General features: G+C 29.8%; 1 protein-coding gene across 2 annotated transcripts in view; it reads right to left on the minus strand.

Moving 5' to 3' along the window:
- The window catches only part of LOC115874808 (phospholipid phosphatase homolog 1.2 homolog), a 113,645-nt gene extending 99,971 nt beyond the window's left edge, over positions 1 to 13,674 (minus strand). Inside the window, exon 1 of one of the 2 annotated variants that reach the window (XM_030890101.1) lies at positions 13,462 to 13,674. In XM_030890101.1, coding sequence (XP_030745961.1) covers positions 13,462 to 13,527 — 66 coding nt within the window. In that variant the 5' untranslated portion in view covers positions 13,528 to 13,674. Of the gene's footprint in view, positions 1 to 7,575; positions 7,843 to 13,461 lie in introns of those variants that run through there. The other variant, XM_030890103.1, reaches the window with a different exon arrangement.
- Between the last annotated feature and the right edge of the window lie 333 nt (positions 13,675 to 14,007).

The following is a 14,007-nucleotide window of genomic DNA, read 5'->3' on the forward strand; positions in this document are numbered from 1 at the left end:
TTTGAAAACGGAAGTAGATAGTAGATGTAGACCTTTGAAAGAACCTAATAGTTCATTGTTGAAGTGAAACTTCTTTACGCGCGTTGGGAGTAAAAATTCAAGGCCGTGACACACGAGCTAGCGTCAGGAAAAGTGGTAACGGCAGTGTTGCCACAGCTACCTCATTCGGGGTAGATATATCCCTTTGTAAAACAATTTAACTCTCTCTGGGTAAACGATCTGTGCCATACGCAGCTAGAATGTAGAATATTTAGGAGGAGAGTTAATCACTGCGACGTCTTACAGATCTATGGTATGTTCTCATTTCTTGAGTTATAACGAGTTATAACTCATCATGCAGTCTCAGAGCTTTCACAAATGCCAGCATCTGAGACGGCTCCACAGAGGCTAGCTCTCCATCCTCAACATCAGCCGTACCAAAGTTCATGGCACGAACGGTCGTCGTCTCGGCGCACTCAGTGATAAGGTGTTCTGGTGTTTCCCCATTTTCCGCACAGAATCTGCATTCTTCGTTGTTCCTCAGCTTCAGCCTACTGAGGTGTTCGTTGAGGAGACAATGCCCTGTTAGAAACCCTGGGACAATCTGAAGATTGTTTTTACTTAAATCAAGGAAACATTTTTCAACGAGATTTTTCTCGGTCGTAAGTTCTGAGGAAGTTTTTCGAGTGCCTTAGACCATTGGAGAACTCCCATTCCAGGTTACGAATGGAGTCTTCTAGGTTATTCATTCATCCTCGGTCTAGTTTTTTCATTAATCCTCTGGTTGTGTACTAGGATGTACATTTTCATTGATATTTTCATCGACAGGTTTGTAGCTTCTGAATAACGGTCTAGGTAAAGCACCTAGCTCATTTGCTGGCTCAGAATTAGAATTATTAGAGTTAGTAACTCACATTTTCATTGGAGGACACTGTCATATTTATTTCAAACCAATAACCAACAAGAATATTCGTATAATTTAATAAAATTACTGTAACAAATTGGTTAAATGGCCACAGCTGCCAGGCCTATCCGGCCGGTTGATAGAATTAGCTATTTACGGTTGAGGGTTTGGGTCGATTGGAACCAAACTATGCACGTGGGTAGAGGTACCCAAATGTAGTCCTCAGACGAATAGACGAACAAACAGACACACGCAAGTTGACGCAAGTAAGAAGAAGTTTCACTTCAAATATGCGCACATAATGCACTAATAACTTTTTAGTTAAGAAAATCTGCATTTTAGTAGCTATGGATTTTCAACCCAGCGGCCTAGGCATAATGGTTTTCAGTCTTACAATATTGTATTCCTTTTATTATTTAATCTTTTGCAAAGCAAATTCAGATCTCTGTACATACCTATTTATAAATAAATTTTATAGCATCACCATGTATGCTGTAATAGAGAAAACAATTTGAAATATTTTATTAAACATCCGTAATACCGTATGATCGAATAAAAACGGCGTCAGCGATGGCTATGAAATGGCAATCGATAACATTTCCCATATCAATTTACATATAAAATGACTTCTTTCAAAATCTTCATTTCAGCCATCGCTGACGCCGTTTTTATTCGATCATACGGTATTATATCGAATATAATTTAAATAAAATTCCTGAGAATTGACAAGACTGATTCAATACTGAGTTTATTTCTTCAACTTAATTGTTATTACTTAGTAGTTAGATGCTATTAAGAATTAGAATTTATATAATTGTGACATAAAAAAACGTGAATCTGCCAGCTATTGTGATTCACCGATGGAAATTATTCGAAATAGTTATAAATTACAAACAGGATAAACATACGATAAACAATAGTGTTGGTGTCCTTGGGTATGGTTCGGTAAATCAGTGATTCAAAAATTTCGTTTCTATAAATTAGTACCTGTAGGTATTTCTTTTATTTCAACCACAAATAAAATACCATAATATGCACAAATATTACTTAAACAATTTGTGTATTTGTGAAATTCCATCATTTGTGTTTTATTTTTGGCAAAATTAGATAGATTTTTTTTATGAATATTTTATTTAATTTCAACCACAAATAAAATACCATAATATGCACAAATATTACTTAAACAATTTGTGTATTTGTGAAATTCCATCATTTGTGTTTTATTTTTGGCAAAATTAGATAGAATTTTTTTTATGCAAATCTCTAGTATTTTTATCACTGAAACATAAACTTAAATATTTGTTTTATATTTATATAGTATATTTTTGTATAATAAAGTTTATTTTATAATAAACTTTGAGTTGGAATGCAAAAAGACCAATTGGGGACTGGTTCTTCACTTGTACACAAGTTTTCCTAACAGTAAAATACTTTTTATTACTTAATTTTGTTATATGCTTCATTATTTTTAATATCTACAGAGAACATAATATGTAGTGTGCTGTATGTACAATTATTTCTTTATGTTTGAATTAAAATAAGACCATTTAAGTTTCCTCTTTTCCCAAATTACTGTTAAGCAGGGTTGGCATGATTTAATCAAATGATTTAAATCGTGATTTAAATCAAGTGATTTTTTTAATTTTAATCGTGTGATTTAAATCAAAAAATTAATTTTATTGAAACTTTATAATAAATCAAAAAATAACAGTAAGTTATAAAAATCTGTCCTAGAAAACTATAAAAAATATTTCTATAACAGATATAACAGATAATAAATCGAAAGATAATTGTAAATTTTATAAAACTAAACAAAAATATCTATTCATCAATTTAAATGTTGAACCGATTTTTGAAGTAATTTCGTGTGAATCCATAAGACCGCTAAATGCAGAGATTTATTTTAAAATTTATGTATAAGTAACAAAAATTCGCTGTTCGAATACATATCATTCGCAGACTAGTGCCAGAACTAGGTTCTTCTGATATAGAGACTAAATATCTTCATTCCCGAAAATCTATAATCGTTGTCAGAAAATGCTGTTTTATATATTTTTTTTGAAACGTTGGTATGTTTCCAAATTCTTACCGACATGACATTTTGATTTGCAGTAAGTACTTTACACTTTGACATTAGATAATACTAATTTCATTCTCGACTTAAGACTATTTCCGAACAGTAGTGTATTGTTTTATTAAGAGTAGAAATTATACTTTTTTTTTGACGATGCTGTACATTTGAAAAACCATCGTAAAACTATTCCGACGTTACAAGGAGGCAAAAGAAGTACATTTTTACTCCGGATAAAACACTATTTTTTTAAAACATTACAAATAATTTTTTAATCGATTTCAAACATTGCAAATAATACAAACAGTAATCGAGAAATGATATGTACACTCGTTGAATTTGACACCTAATATCAGTTTAATATTATATTATATTTGTACTTTTGTGCTTAGGCGTAACAGTGCTTTACTTTTATGCCTAGCCGTTAAAATGACAAAAAATAATACTTTTGAAACATTTGAAAAAAAATCCTATTGATCTGAAGCGAGCGACTTTTTTTGCAGAATATATTGGTTTGACCTATACATGGTGACCGATGTGGAAAAATGATACGCGCCGTAGAATTATTAATGTTATCGGTATCGCTCAGAGTTATAAAGATTTAGCCATTTAGGATAGGACTTTAATTGGAAATAAGTCTTAGTCATTTAGAAATCCGATTTAAATATTGTTTTGAATTAAAATCAAAAAAATCTGATTTTTTTTTTTTTTTTAAAAATCATGATTTTTTCCAACCCTGCTTTTAAGTCCTCTTCTGGATAGTGTTGTGAGAGTTTTCCGAAGCTTAGAATTATTATTTTGAATGTCGGTTATGATATTTTAACACTGCTGTTCACTTATAACCAGCCAAATGGCCCTTAGAGTTGCAAAATATTTTTTTTTTTCAAATACACTATGTTCTTTAATTTGAATGTTTAAAGTCCTAGATTCATTGACAGAAATATGAAATGTTTTTCCAACATAAGAAAAAATTGACTGAAATTATAAATTTGGGAACTTACATTATATCATTACAACATAAATTTTTCTTCGAAATAATGAAACATTTCAAATTTATGATTTCAGTCTAATAACTCTTTAGTCAACCTTTTTAATTTATGTCAATGCGCTGACAGGCATTGATAATTTGTATTCCAAATATCTTGAGAACCATTACTCTTAGCGATTTTTATCAAGAGATTTTTTTTACCAGTAGTTTTATACACGTACGGGCGAAAAGTTATTACTCTTCAAACCAGTTAAAAACATGTAGGTGGTGCCCTCTACAAGTAGAAATTATATTGACGTCAAAATCAAATTCATCATGTCAAAAAACTCTCAGACACCAATTTTCATCCAAATATTTACTTTACTTCAGAAATTCTTTGGAATAAATCGAAATAAAAATGAAATTTCTACTCCCTGTATCTCAGAAACTAAGCATTTTAGAATAAACATTTACTTATTTTTATCTGCAGAATATGCTGCCGATGTTTCCGGAATACAATTCGGACCACCCTGTATAATAAAAATAAAATAAAATAATAATAAAATCTTTTAGGTATTTTTCGTTATTTTAGATTTATTTTAATAGTGATTTAAAGAAATTTAAAGTTGATCCATGTGTAAGGAACCACTATATAATTAAAAAATTAACCCCTTTATGCAATAATAAAGTTCAATTACCACGGCCGGAAGTGTTAATTTGTATGGCACAATTTCTTGCTAAAAATTATTGAGCATTGAAATTAAAGAGGCAAGTGAAACATCGTTTACCCAATAATTGGTTATAATTAAATAACTCTGACTGTAGTGGAGAATTATGTTATCTAAGATTGAATTAATAATGAAATTAAGATTTTTTGAATGTTCCATTTATCATGCTCGTGTATGTTTATATTTTATTGTGTGGACTACGAAAATATGATATATTTACAGTTAAAATCTAGTCTATGTAAATACTTACATAGGTCGATGTAGCAAATAATGACCTGGTGCATTAATAATTAACTACTACAGTTGGAGGCTGGTACCGTTAATATAATAACAGCTAAATCAAACACTAATTCACCACAATACACCAAAACACTTTACTTTTGCACTAAACTTGTTAAAACTCTGGATTTTTAATCATCTGCTGATGATGTTAACATAGTCAGCAAGACGCTATTACTTCTTGCTAAGAGAGAAGTCATAGCATATGCAGATTATGTTGCGCTGATGGTAAAAGCTAAATGTACCGAATACCTCGTTAGAACTGCGGAAAGAGCATCGGAGCAGGTGTGCTCATGGATGGATGAGGTGGGACTAGAAATAGCACCGCACAAAACGGAGGTAGTTATCTTGGTCGGTAACCGAAAATCACGAAGTGTACGTTTTCATTTGAAACAAAATATAATTGTACCAAATAAAACAATAAAATATTTGGGGATTGTTTTCCAAGCGGGAGGAGGCTTTTCTGAGCATATCCGCCATACAGTTTTGAAAGCAGAAAAACAGGGCGCCATGTTATCCAGAATTATGCCAAACTGGTCTACCTTGAGTCAAACGAAACGCCGAGTGCTAGATGCTGTACAAGCATCTACAATTCTGTATGGATCCGAAATTTGGGGAGAAACCTGCAAAATTCGGAGTCATAGAGAGAAACTTCTTGCAGTGCAATGAAGATTGGCCATAAGAGTATGTCGTGGATACAGGACAATATCTGCGGAGGCTGCACAAGTTTTGAGCTCAATGACCTCAATAGACATAGTAATTGAAGAAAGAATGGAAAGGCAAGAACATTCAGGAAGAACAGCGGAAGAAAGTAGAAATAAAGTTTTGGAAATATGGTGTAAAAGATGGAGTGAAAACAAAAATGGGAAAGGTAAATGGACTAGAACACTTATAAAGGACCTAGAGTGTTGGATAAATAGAGAATATGGAGAAATGAGCTACGCCATGAGTCAATTCCTTTCTGGCCACGGTTGTTTCAGGTATTACCTACATAAAATAAAGTTAGCTGATAGCCCGAGATGTCTCTATGACGACTCCGATGCTGATACGGTGGAGCATATCCATTTGGAATGTAACTGATGGACAGCTGAACGAAGGGTTCTATACAAAAAACTAAAAGTACTAAAAATTAAGATTTCCAATCTAGTTCCATAGATGATTCGATCCCCAGAAAATTGGAATACTGTTCACACTTTTATGGAGACACTAATAGATATAAAAGAGAAAGAAGCTAGACGAAGTAACTAAAACATCGCAGTAAAACCGCCTCCTCGAGAAGTAATGCCGAAAGGTAGTTCCTCGGGGAGATATTCAAAGCGGCTTGTGGAGGTTTCTTAGTCGGTAAGGTACCTCAACCACCCCGACAGTAACGCATATGGTCTCTGGTTTGCAGATTTTTCCCCACAAAAAAAAGAAAAAAAAAGACGCGCGCCCAGTGCAAAAGTAAAGTGTTTTGGTGTTGTGTTGATTAGTGTTTTATGCTTATTAATTAATGTTTAATATTTATAATATCAATATATAATTTGTTATAGTTGTTATACGTAATATACATATTATGTATATGTAAGATATTTTAACAGTATACTAATAAATACGAGAATAAATCTAAGTAAAAATAATATAAATATAAATTTACACAGAGTGTAATTAATTATTGATAAAAATGTTATATTTGACTTGAATATCTTTTTAGATTCTCTCAAAAGCAAATACAAATATTGGAAAAAGGATAGACATTTTACTTAGCTGACATAGGCTCAAAACTTATTATACCGTATGGTCGAAAAAAACGGCGTCATTTTATATGTAACTTTAGGTATATGGGAAATGTCATCGATTGTCATTTCTCAGCCAACTGCACGCCATATTTTTCGATCATACAGTAGTAGGTATATATTAATACAATCGAAAAAAGTGGCGTCAAAGTAGCCTATGAAATGATCATCGATAATAATTTCACTCCGACAGACGCTTATATGTTATTTATAAAAATATGATTAAAAACTTGCCAAAATGTAATATGTAAATAAAGAAAATAAACAATCATTCATTAATCAAAGTTTTTTGCAACTACCTAGTTTATCTTTGTTATACAGTATGTCCCCCGATTGTCTTTACAAAAGGAAAACCTTTTATATTATAATGGTAATATAATTTCAATTTCATTCTTGATAGATAGATATTATATATTAATTTGGTTAAGGTGATATTTCTTGCTGTTGTTAAATTATCACATTTTCCGATAATTATTATTACTCTATTACCCTTTCTGTAGGCATTGAACTAAATAAATTTGTGCTTCTTTTACATTTTGAAAGAGCAAACAATATGATATTCATTAAAATTCTATCAGTAACAATTCTATCACAAAACCAAATTATAACGCGTTTTGATTTTTAGTATTTAAATTTAGGAAAAAATTTAACTATATTTTCATGTTTTTTTTTTATTTTCTCTAAAACGGTATTTGGAAAATTATAACGAGTTTAACTATTTTAGAACAAGCAACATTTTATAGGAACAATGCGTTTTTCTCAAAATGTCAATAATAAAAAAAATGTCTTGAAAGGACAATCTGGGAACATACTGTATTATAAATAACAAAAAAATAACAATCTAAATTAAATAAACAGTTTTAAGCACTTACAAAGCACATGTTAGGATTGGAGGCATAAAACTCCCCTCTTTGACTATACCCATTGTTCATCATTCTATTCCCAAAATCTTGAATAAAACTCACTCAAAAAGATCGCTAATCCAACCGTAATAATAAAACTATCACGAAAAAAATTAAGCAAACACCTGCAAAACCAACTTTAATATTTATTTGTTTGCGATTTGCTGCTGCCTATCGAACGTTAAGCAAGCTTTACACAACCCGAGGACCGCTACCGACTACTGCCGACTGCCGGCTTGAGTAAATAGCGGGAACTCAAACTCAGGTGAGTTTGCATGGGGCGCCTCGATGATGAGTCATTCAGGTACAATTTCTGTATTCGACCGGTGCTAATAGTTATTTGCTACAGAGGTCGATGGTACTTTCATTTTCGGTTGGTATTCGGCTGGTACCGTAATGTAAATTATTAGGACGTTCTACATCAATTGACGTCTAGTAAAGAATGTTTACTACAATAAAACTTGCTAATAACGGACGCCCAAATAACTTGAGACGTGTTAGTTACAGCGAGGCTTCGGTAGTTTCGGATTAATTAATAATTTATTGAAGGAAACTATACCAGGTGCGTCTCAAAAGTGGCTCACCCCTACAACTTTTTTATTTTTTCACATAAAAAAACGAGACTTGGTATGATAGTATATGACATAAATTAGGATTGACTGACGTATTCAATTGTTTTTGGTCACTTTCTGTGTCACTGGAAATGCCTACAATTTTTGATTTTTAAATAGCACCATCGGAAATTTTTTACTATATTCGATAGAAAATGACACTTTGATTATAATCACATATCATATCTCAACTTTTGACTCATATCGAGACTCATATGGTTTATTTGAAATTGTAACATGAGGTTCATAACGGATATCTGCCTAGAAATACCAAGTGTGTGGTACCAAATTATTCGTAAAAAAATGCTTTTTCCAAATATGCTAATTAGCCACCTTCGTTATATTTGAAAAAATTGAGATATGATTAAAAATACGATTTTGGCATCTTTTCTGGCCAAAATAAGACACGAAAAACATTAGATGATGAAATCTATTTTTCCAAGGCTCCTTGAATATAAATTAGTGATTTTAACACAACCACGGCACTCTAGATTGACATTTAAAATACAATTTTTGTTAAAGCGAAAATGTCAAAAGTGGACATATGATATGTCATTCTATTCAGTGTCATTTTCTATCGAATAAAGTAAAAAAATACCGAGGGTGCCATTAAAAATAAAAAGTTGTAGTCATTTCCGGTGAAACGGGAACTGACCAAAAACAACTGAATACATCAATCAATCCTAATTTATGTCATATACTAACATACCAAATCTCCTTTTTTTATTCGAAAAAAATAAAAAAGTTATAGGAGTGAGCCACTTTCGAGACGCACCCGGTATAGTACTCTCCTATAATCCGTGTATTGAATAGGCGACCTCCCTCTCTCTGAACATAGGAAATCTCATGTAATTTTTTAAAATGATGAATTTTACCATTTTATTTATAGGCATATACATAAACAACATGCATATTGCATAAAACTTATTAACATTAAAATGAAGCAAATTTTTGAATAGTTTCTAAGAATGGGTTTTGAAATAATGCCTACAGTCTACAGGGTCCGGCAATAGTGCATCGGGCATCTTAGGAATTTTGTATAAGTGCAAACCTATTAGGATGTATTTCAGGAAAATATTTTAACTTCTACAGGGTGGCTCAAAAAAGTGTGAGTAGATCGGGATGATTTATTTTAAATGGAAGACCCTGTATATTATTGCATTGTTGGCTTACTTTCAGATCACTTTATATAATTCTAGGATATGAGTAAATATGTTTCGATAGTTTCAGAGATATTATTAGATAAATATATATTCTTCAGCCTTAAAAAAATATTAAAAATACAAGAACAGTCGTGAAATCAAAACTATATTAGGTATTTACTTTAGATGGCCTGGTGCTAACTTTGCTACAAATATCGTAATTTTAAATCAGTATACAGGATACTTTGCAATAAATATCGAAATTTTACAGGATGTTCAAATTCTGCACCAAATTTCTAAAGTATAAAATAATTATTCTTCCTTTTTTAAATAAAACACCTTGTATATAATTTTTTTATTAGATAGAGAATTAAAAAATGAACATTTTTTGTGTTTAGGGTAATGCAATTTTTAACGATTTCGCAGATATTAGGGGCTTTATATTTCATGTAGCATTTTCTATAGTAAATTTTTATCAAAGCCATCCAATGATTTTTCTCTCGTATTTTACAGTTTTAAGAGCCATAATACTGCGTGTATCTGTCAAACTGTTAAAAAATTTAAAATATTCCAAATACGGATATATACAAATATATATAAATAGTTTATTTTTTAATCTTCATCCAATAACAAAATAATATATAGTTGGATAGGGGTGAGCCACTTTCGAGACGCACCCGGTATAATGTATAATAGTATTTGAAAGTAAATACACTCTTTTAATAATTTTAAACATTTTCAATAGTCAACAACAAAATACTTTGCACAAAACATCCGACTAAAAATAATCAACTTTCACTTTGTAAACATGGCAACTGTATATTTAATGACGAATGAATGTATGGTACATAATTAATCATTGGCCATGTCAAAACAGCATATAAGAACATTTCTTCTTCTTTATTTCTAGGCCGTCTATAGGTACACATATATGCATAAAATATTAATAATTTTAAAGTTACTTAATAATAACTGAATATGACTTTATCAAGGAAAAAAGGATACAGTCAAACAATTTTTTTTCTTGAGGCGAAAAGTCTAACTTATTAAGCTGTCAATCATAACAACAAAACTATATTGTTAATATGTTAAAATAACCGAGTTATTTTACTTTGAAAATTTCGAAAAAAAAAGATATTTTGCTTAAATTTTGAGAACTACTGGAACTTTTCTGGGTTTTCTTTTTTGGAAATTTAATCTACTCCCTATGTTGCCATATTATCAAGAATTTTTTTAACTAAAAACTAAAAAAAAGTCCAAAAAAATTTAAAGAAATTCCAAATTAAAAAAAAATCGCAAAAAACTCATAATTGTGTTTTTGGGGTCGAAATATAATACTACCCCTACAAATATTTGCACGTATTTAAGAGTCACTCTGTATAAGAAATAGTAAACATAATAATCATGATAAATAACAAATTAAATTAGATTATCAAACAGCTTATGAATTTTACGTCTAAAGGTAGATCTACTCACTGGCAAAGATGTTATAAAGCTTTCTATTATAAAATTTAACGGTATTGTATAAGTATTGTAAGTGATCCCTGGTGCCCCACACTCCAATTTATTTGGGTACCTTAAGTACCGATCAATGCCTACTGCTTCGAAGAACACATGCCTAATGAAAATATTTAGAATAATCCAGAATAACCTTTTTATTAACAAAACTATTTGATTTCTACACAAAAACAGAATTTTTACTTGCCTGAAAAATGTATATGTTACGGTTAAAGTCCGATATCCGGTTAATGTTTGGGTTTTGTTTTGTGTTATTCTCGAGATTACCCGGTTATAATGTCGACATTAACCGGGTATTGGACCTTAACCGTAACATATACAGGGTTGTTCCCCACATACGACACGGGGTATTGTAGCTAAACGATTAGATTTTTGCAAATTGTAAGTTTTGGGTTCGTTGAAGGACTATTAGAGCTACAATTTAAAAATATTTTACAAGATTGAGAGTGTCCTAAATAAATAAAAAATATCAAAGTTGTATTTTTTTAAATGGAATATCCTGTATATTATTACATTTTTAGTTTCTACGATTAAAATAAAGGTAAAGTTGATTAAGGTTTACTACATTTTAATCTTACCGTTTTTCGTTTTTGAAATATTTAGGTTTTTGTCAAAATAATTTTAATGCTTCATTTCTCTAGGCGTATTTAAGTTTTCAAAACCAAATATTGTACTGAAGTATTTCTATTTACTCAATTTTGTGTTGCAATTTGCAATAATAATATAAAATTATAATATATATTATTATAATTTTATATTATATTATAACTATAAATATAAATATATTATATATAATATAATATAATTATAAATATATTATACTACGTTATACAGAGTGTCTCAAAATTTATTTTAAATAATTACTAGCTTTAAAGGGCAATAACTTGTTTAATTTAAATGGAACGCCCTATATATTTTAGGATAATCAGATGCACAATTTAATTGTCTATTAAATTGTATACCATTTTTTACCTATCCCTTCAAGTATTCGTAGAAAATGCATTTTCTTATAATTTAGACTTATTTATCAATATACCCATGGAATATTGACATTTTAGATTATTTTTAAAGATGTAAAAAATTTTTAAAGAGCACAGATACTAATATTGTCGAAATAGTTCGTTTATTTCATTAAAAATAAATATAAAAGTGTTTAAATATTTGTTAGAGGACCAATTAATAAAATATGATTCCAGTATCCAAACTACATTAATTGACTGTTTACCTTGATTAATAATAATTGCTCCAAATACTGAAAAACTGAATTTTGTATGTGTATTAGACAATGTGGTAAAAAGTAACACCTTATAAATGTTATTTCATTTTTTGATGAATGCTTATTTATGACAACAGAGACGTTCATATTCATAACTTATTATTATATTGATTTCTGACTCAAATCCACATTTACTTAGAATAATTTATTAACTAACACAATTAATTGTAATTAATGAATATTTGGGCGGAAATAATGGTGGTATATTTATTTAATGGTAAAAAAAATTAAAAAAAAGATAAAAAAAAATATCCCTTTTATAAAGATTGAAATAGTTTTCTTTTTGTATACAAACGGACTAGTAATATTATCGTTTTTAGCACCTGTACATTTTGTACATTTGTTGCTTGAAAAAACAACAAAACAATCTAAAATGTCAATATTCCATGGGTATATTGATAAATGAGGTTTGAATTATAAGTAAATGCATTTTCTATGAAAACTTGAAAGGATAGGTAAAAAATGGTATAATATAATTTGATAGACAATTAAATTGTGCATCCGATTCTGTTCAAATGTACAGGGTGTTCCATTTAAATAAAACAAGTTATTGCCGTTTAAAGCTAGAAATCATTTAAAATAAACTTTTAGACACGTTCATTATTGCAGCACAAGAACTGATCAATAAATAAATTTTAGTAAATATTTGGTATTAAAAACTTTGATACCCTTGAAGAAATGAGGCCTTAAAATTTTGAATGCAATTTCACAAAATTGAAAATATTTCAAAAACGGCAAGATTTAAGTGTGATAAACTTAATCAAATTTACTTTTATTTTAATCAGATAAACTAAAAATGTAATAATATATAGGGTGTTCCATTTAAAAAAATATAACTTTGATATTTTTTATTTATTTGGGTCACTCTGCATCTTGTAAAAATATTTTTAAATTGTAGATCTAATTGTCCTTCAACGAACCCAAAACTTACAATTTGTAAAAATCTAATCGTTTAGCTAGAATACTCCGTGTCGTATGTGGTGAACATCCCTGATAATACGATAGACTGCATGATATAATATTATATTATTCATCAGTTACTGTTCAATAATTACTGAAAATAGTATAGGAAACTCAAAATTATAAATAACATTTTTGTTAACAATAATAGTTGGCATCATCAAGTATTATATTGTTGGTTAGAGAAAGATTTGTTTACAGGAATTAATGAAAAATTGGTATTCATGCATGCATTCTAAATCTAATGACTTTTTGCATGTCTCATGTAAATCTTATGTAAAACTTGTGTATCTCTTGTGTATCTCATGTAAAACAAAATAACCTAAAGAAACAAATAAATAATACTTACAAAACATATATTACAAGACGACAAGTAAAATCCTCTGCCAAGATTGTTACAGGACATCTTATTCATCTTGATCACTTTATCACTACATGAAAATATTTTTTATGCATAGGTAATTACATTTAACACGAAAGTTTTTACTTTAACGGTCATTTTACTGTTTTTAAATAAAGTGTTTTCGAAACTCCGACATTTTCTATAGCCACGTCTGTTGTAGCTTGTCTCACATCATTAACGATACTGACAAGACCAAAAACCGAGATGACACTTACTTTATTACCTCTCAGAGACCTCCATTGAACTTATTTAAGCTTATAAGATAATTTAAACAGTAAAATGGCTATAGGGGGCTCGCCGAGTTGAGATGATACTGATGAAACGTAATTACGTAAAGTAGTGTGTTTTAGTTTTATTTGTTGTTGGGGTTTTTTATTATATTTTTAGTTTAAGATCATGCAAATGGCAAAATAATAAATATACCGAGTCTTTCATTTTATGTTTTTTGAATCAGAATATTAATTACATATGTATCAAATATTTACCTATAAA

This window comes from Sitophilus oryzae, unplaced genomic scaffold, assembly GCF_002938485.1.
Source record: "Sitophilus oryzae breed Bouriz unplaced genomic scaffold, Soryzae_2.0 scaffold_1297_pilon_pilon, whole genome shotgun sequence".
Taxonomy (NCBI): Eukaryota; Metazoa; Arthropoda; class Insecta; order Coleoptera; family Curculionidae; genus Sitophilus; species Sitophilus oryzae.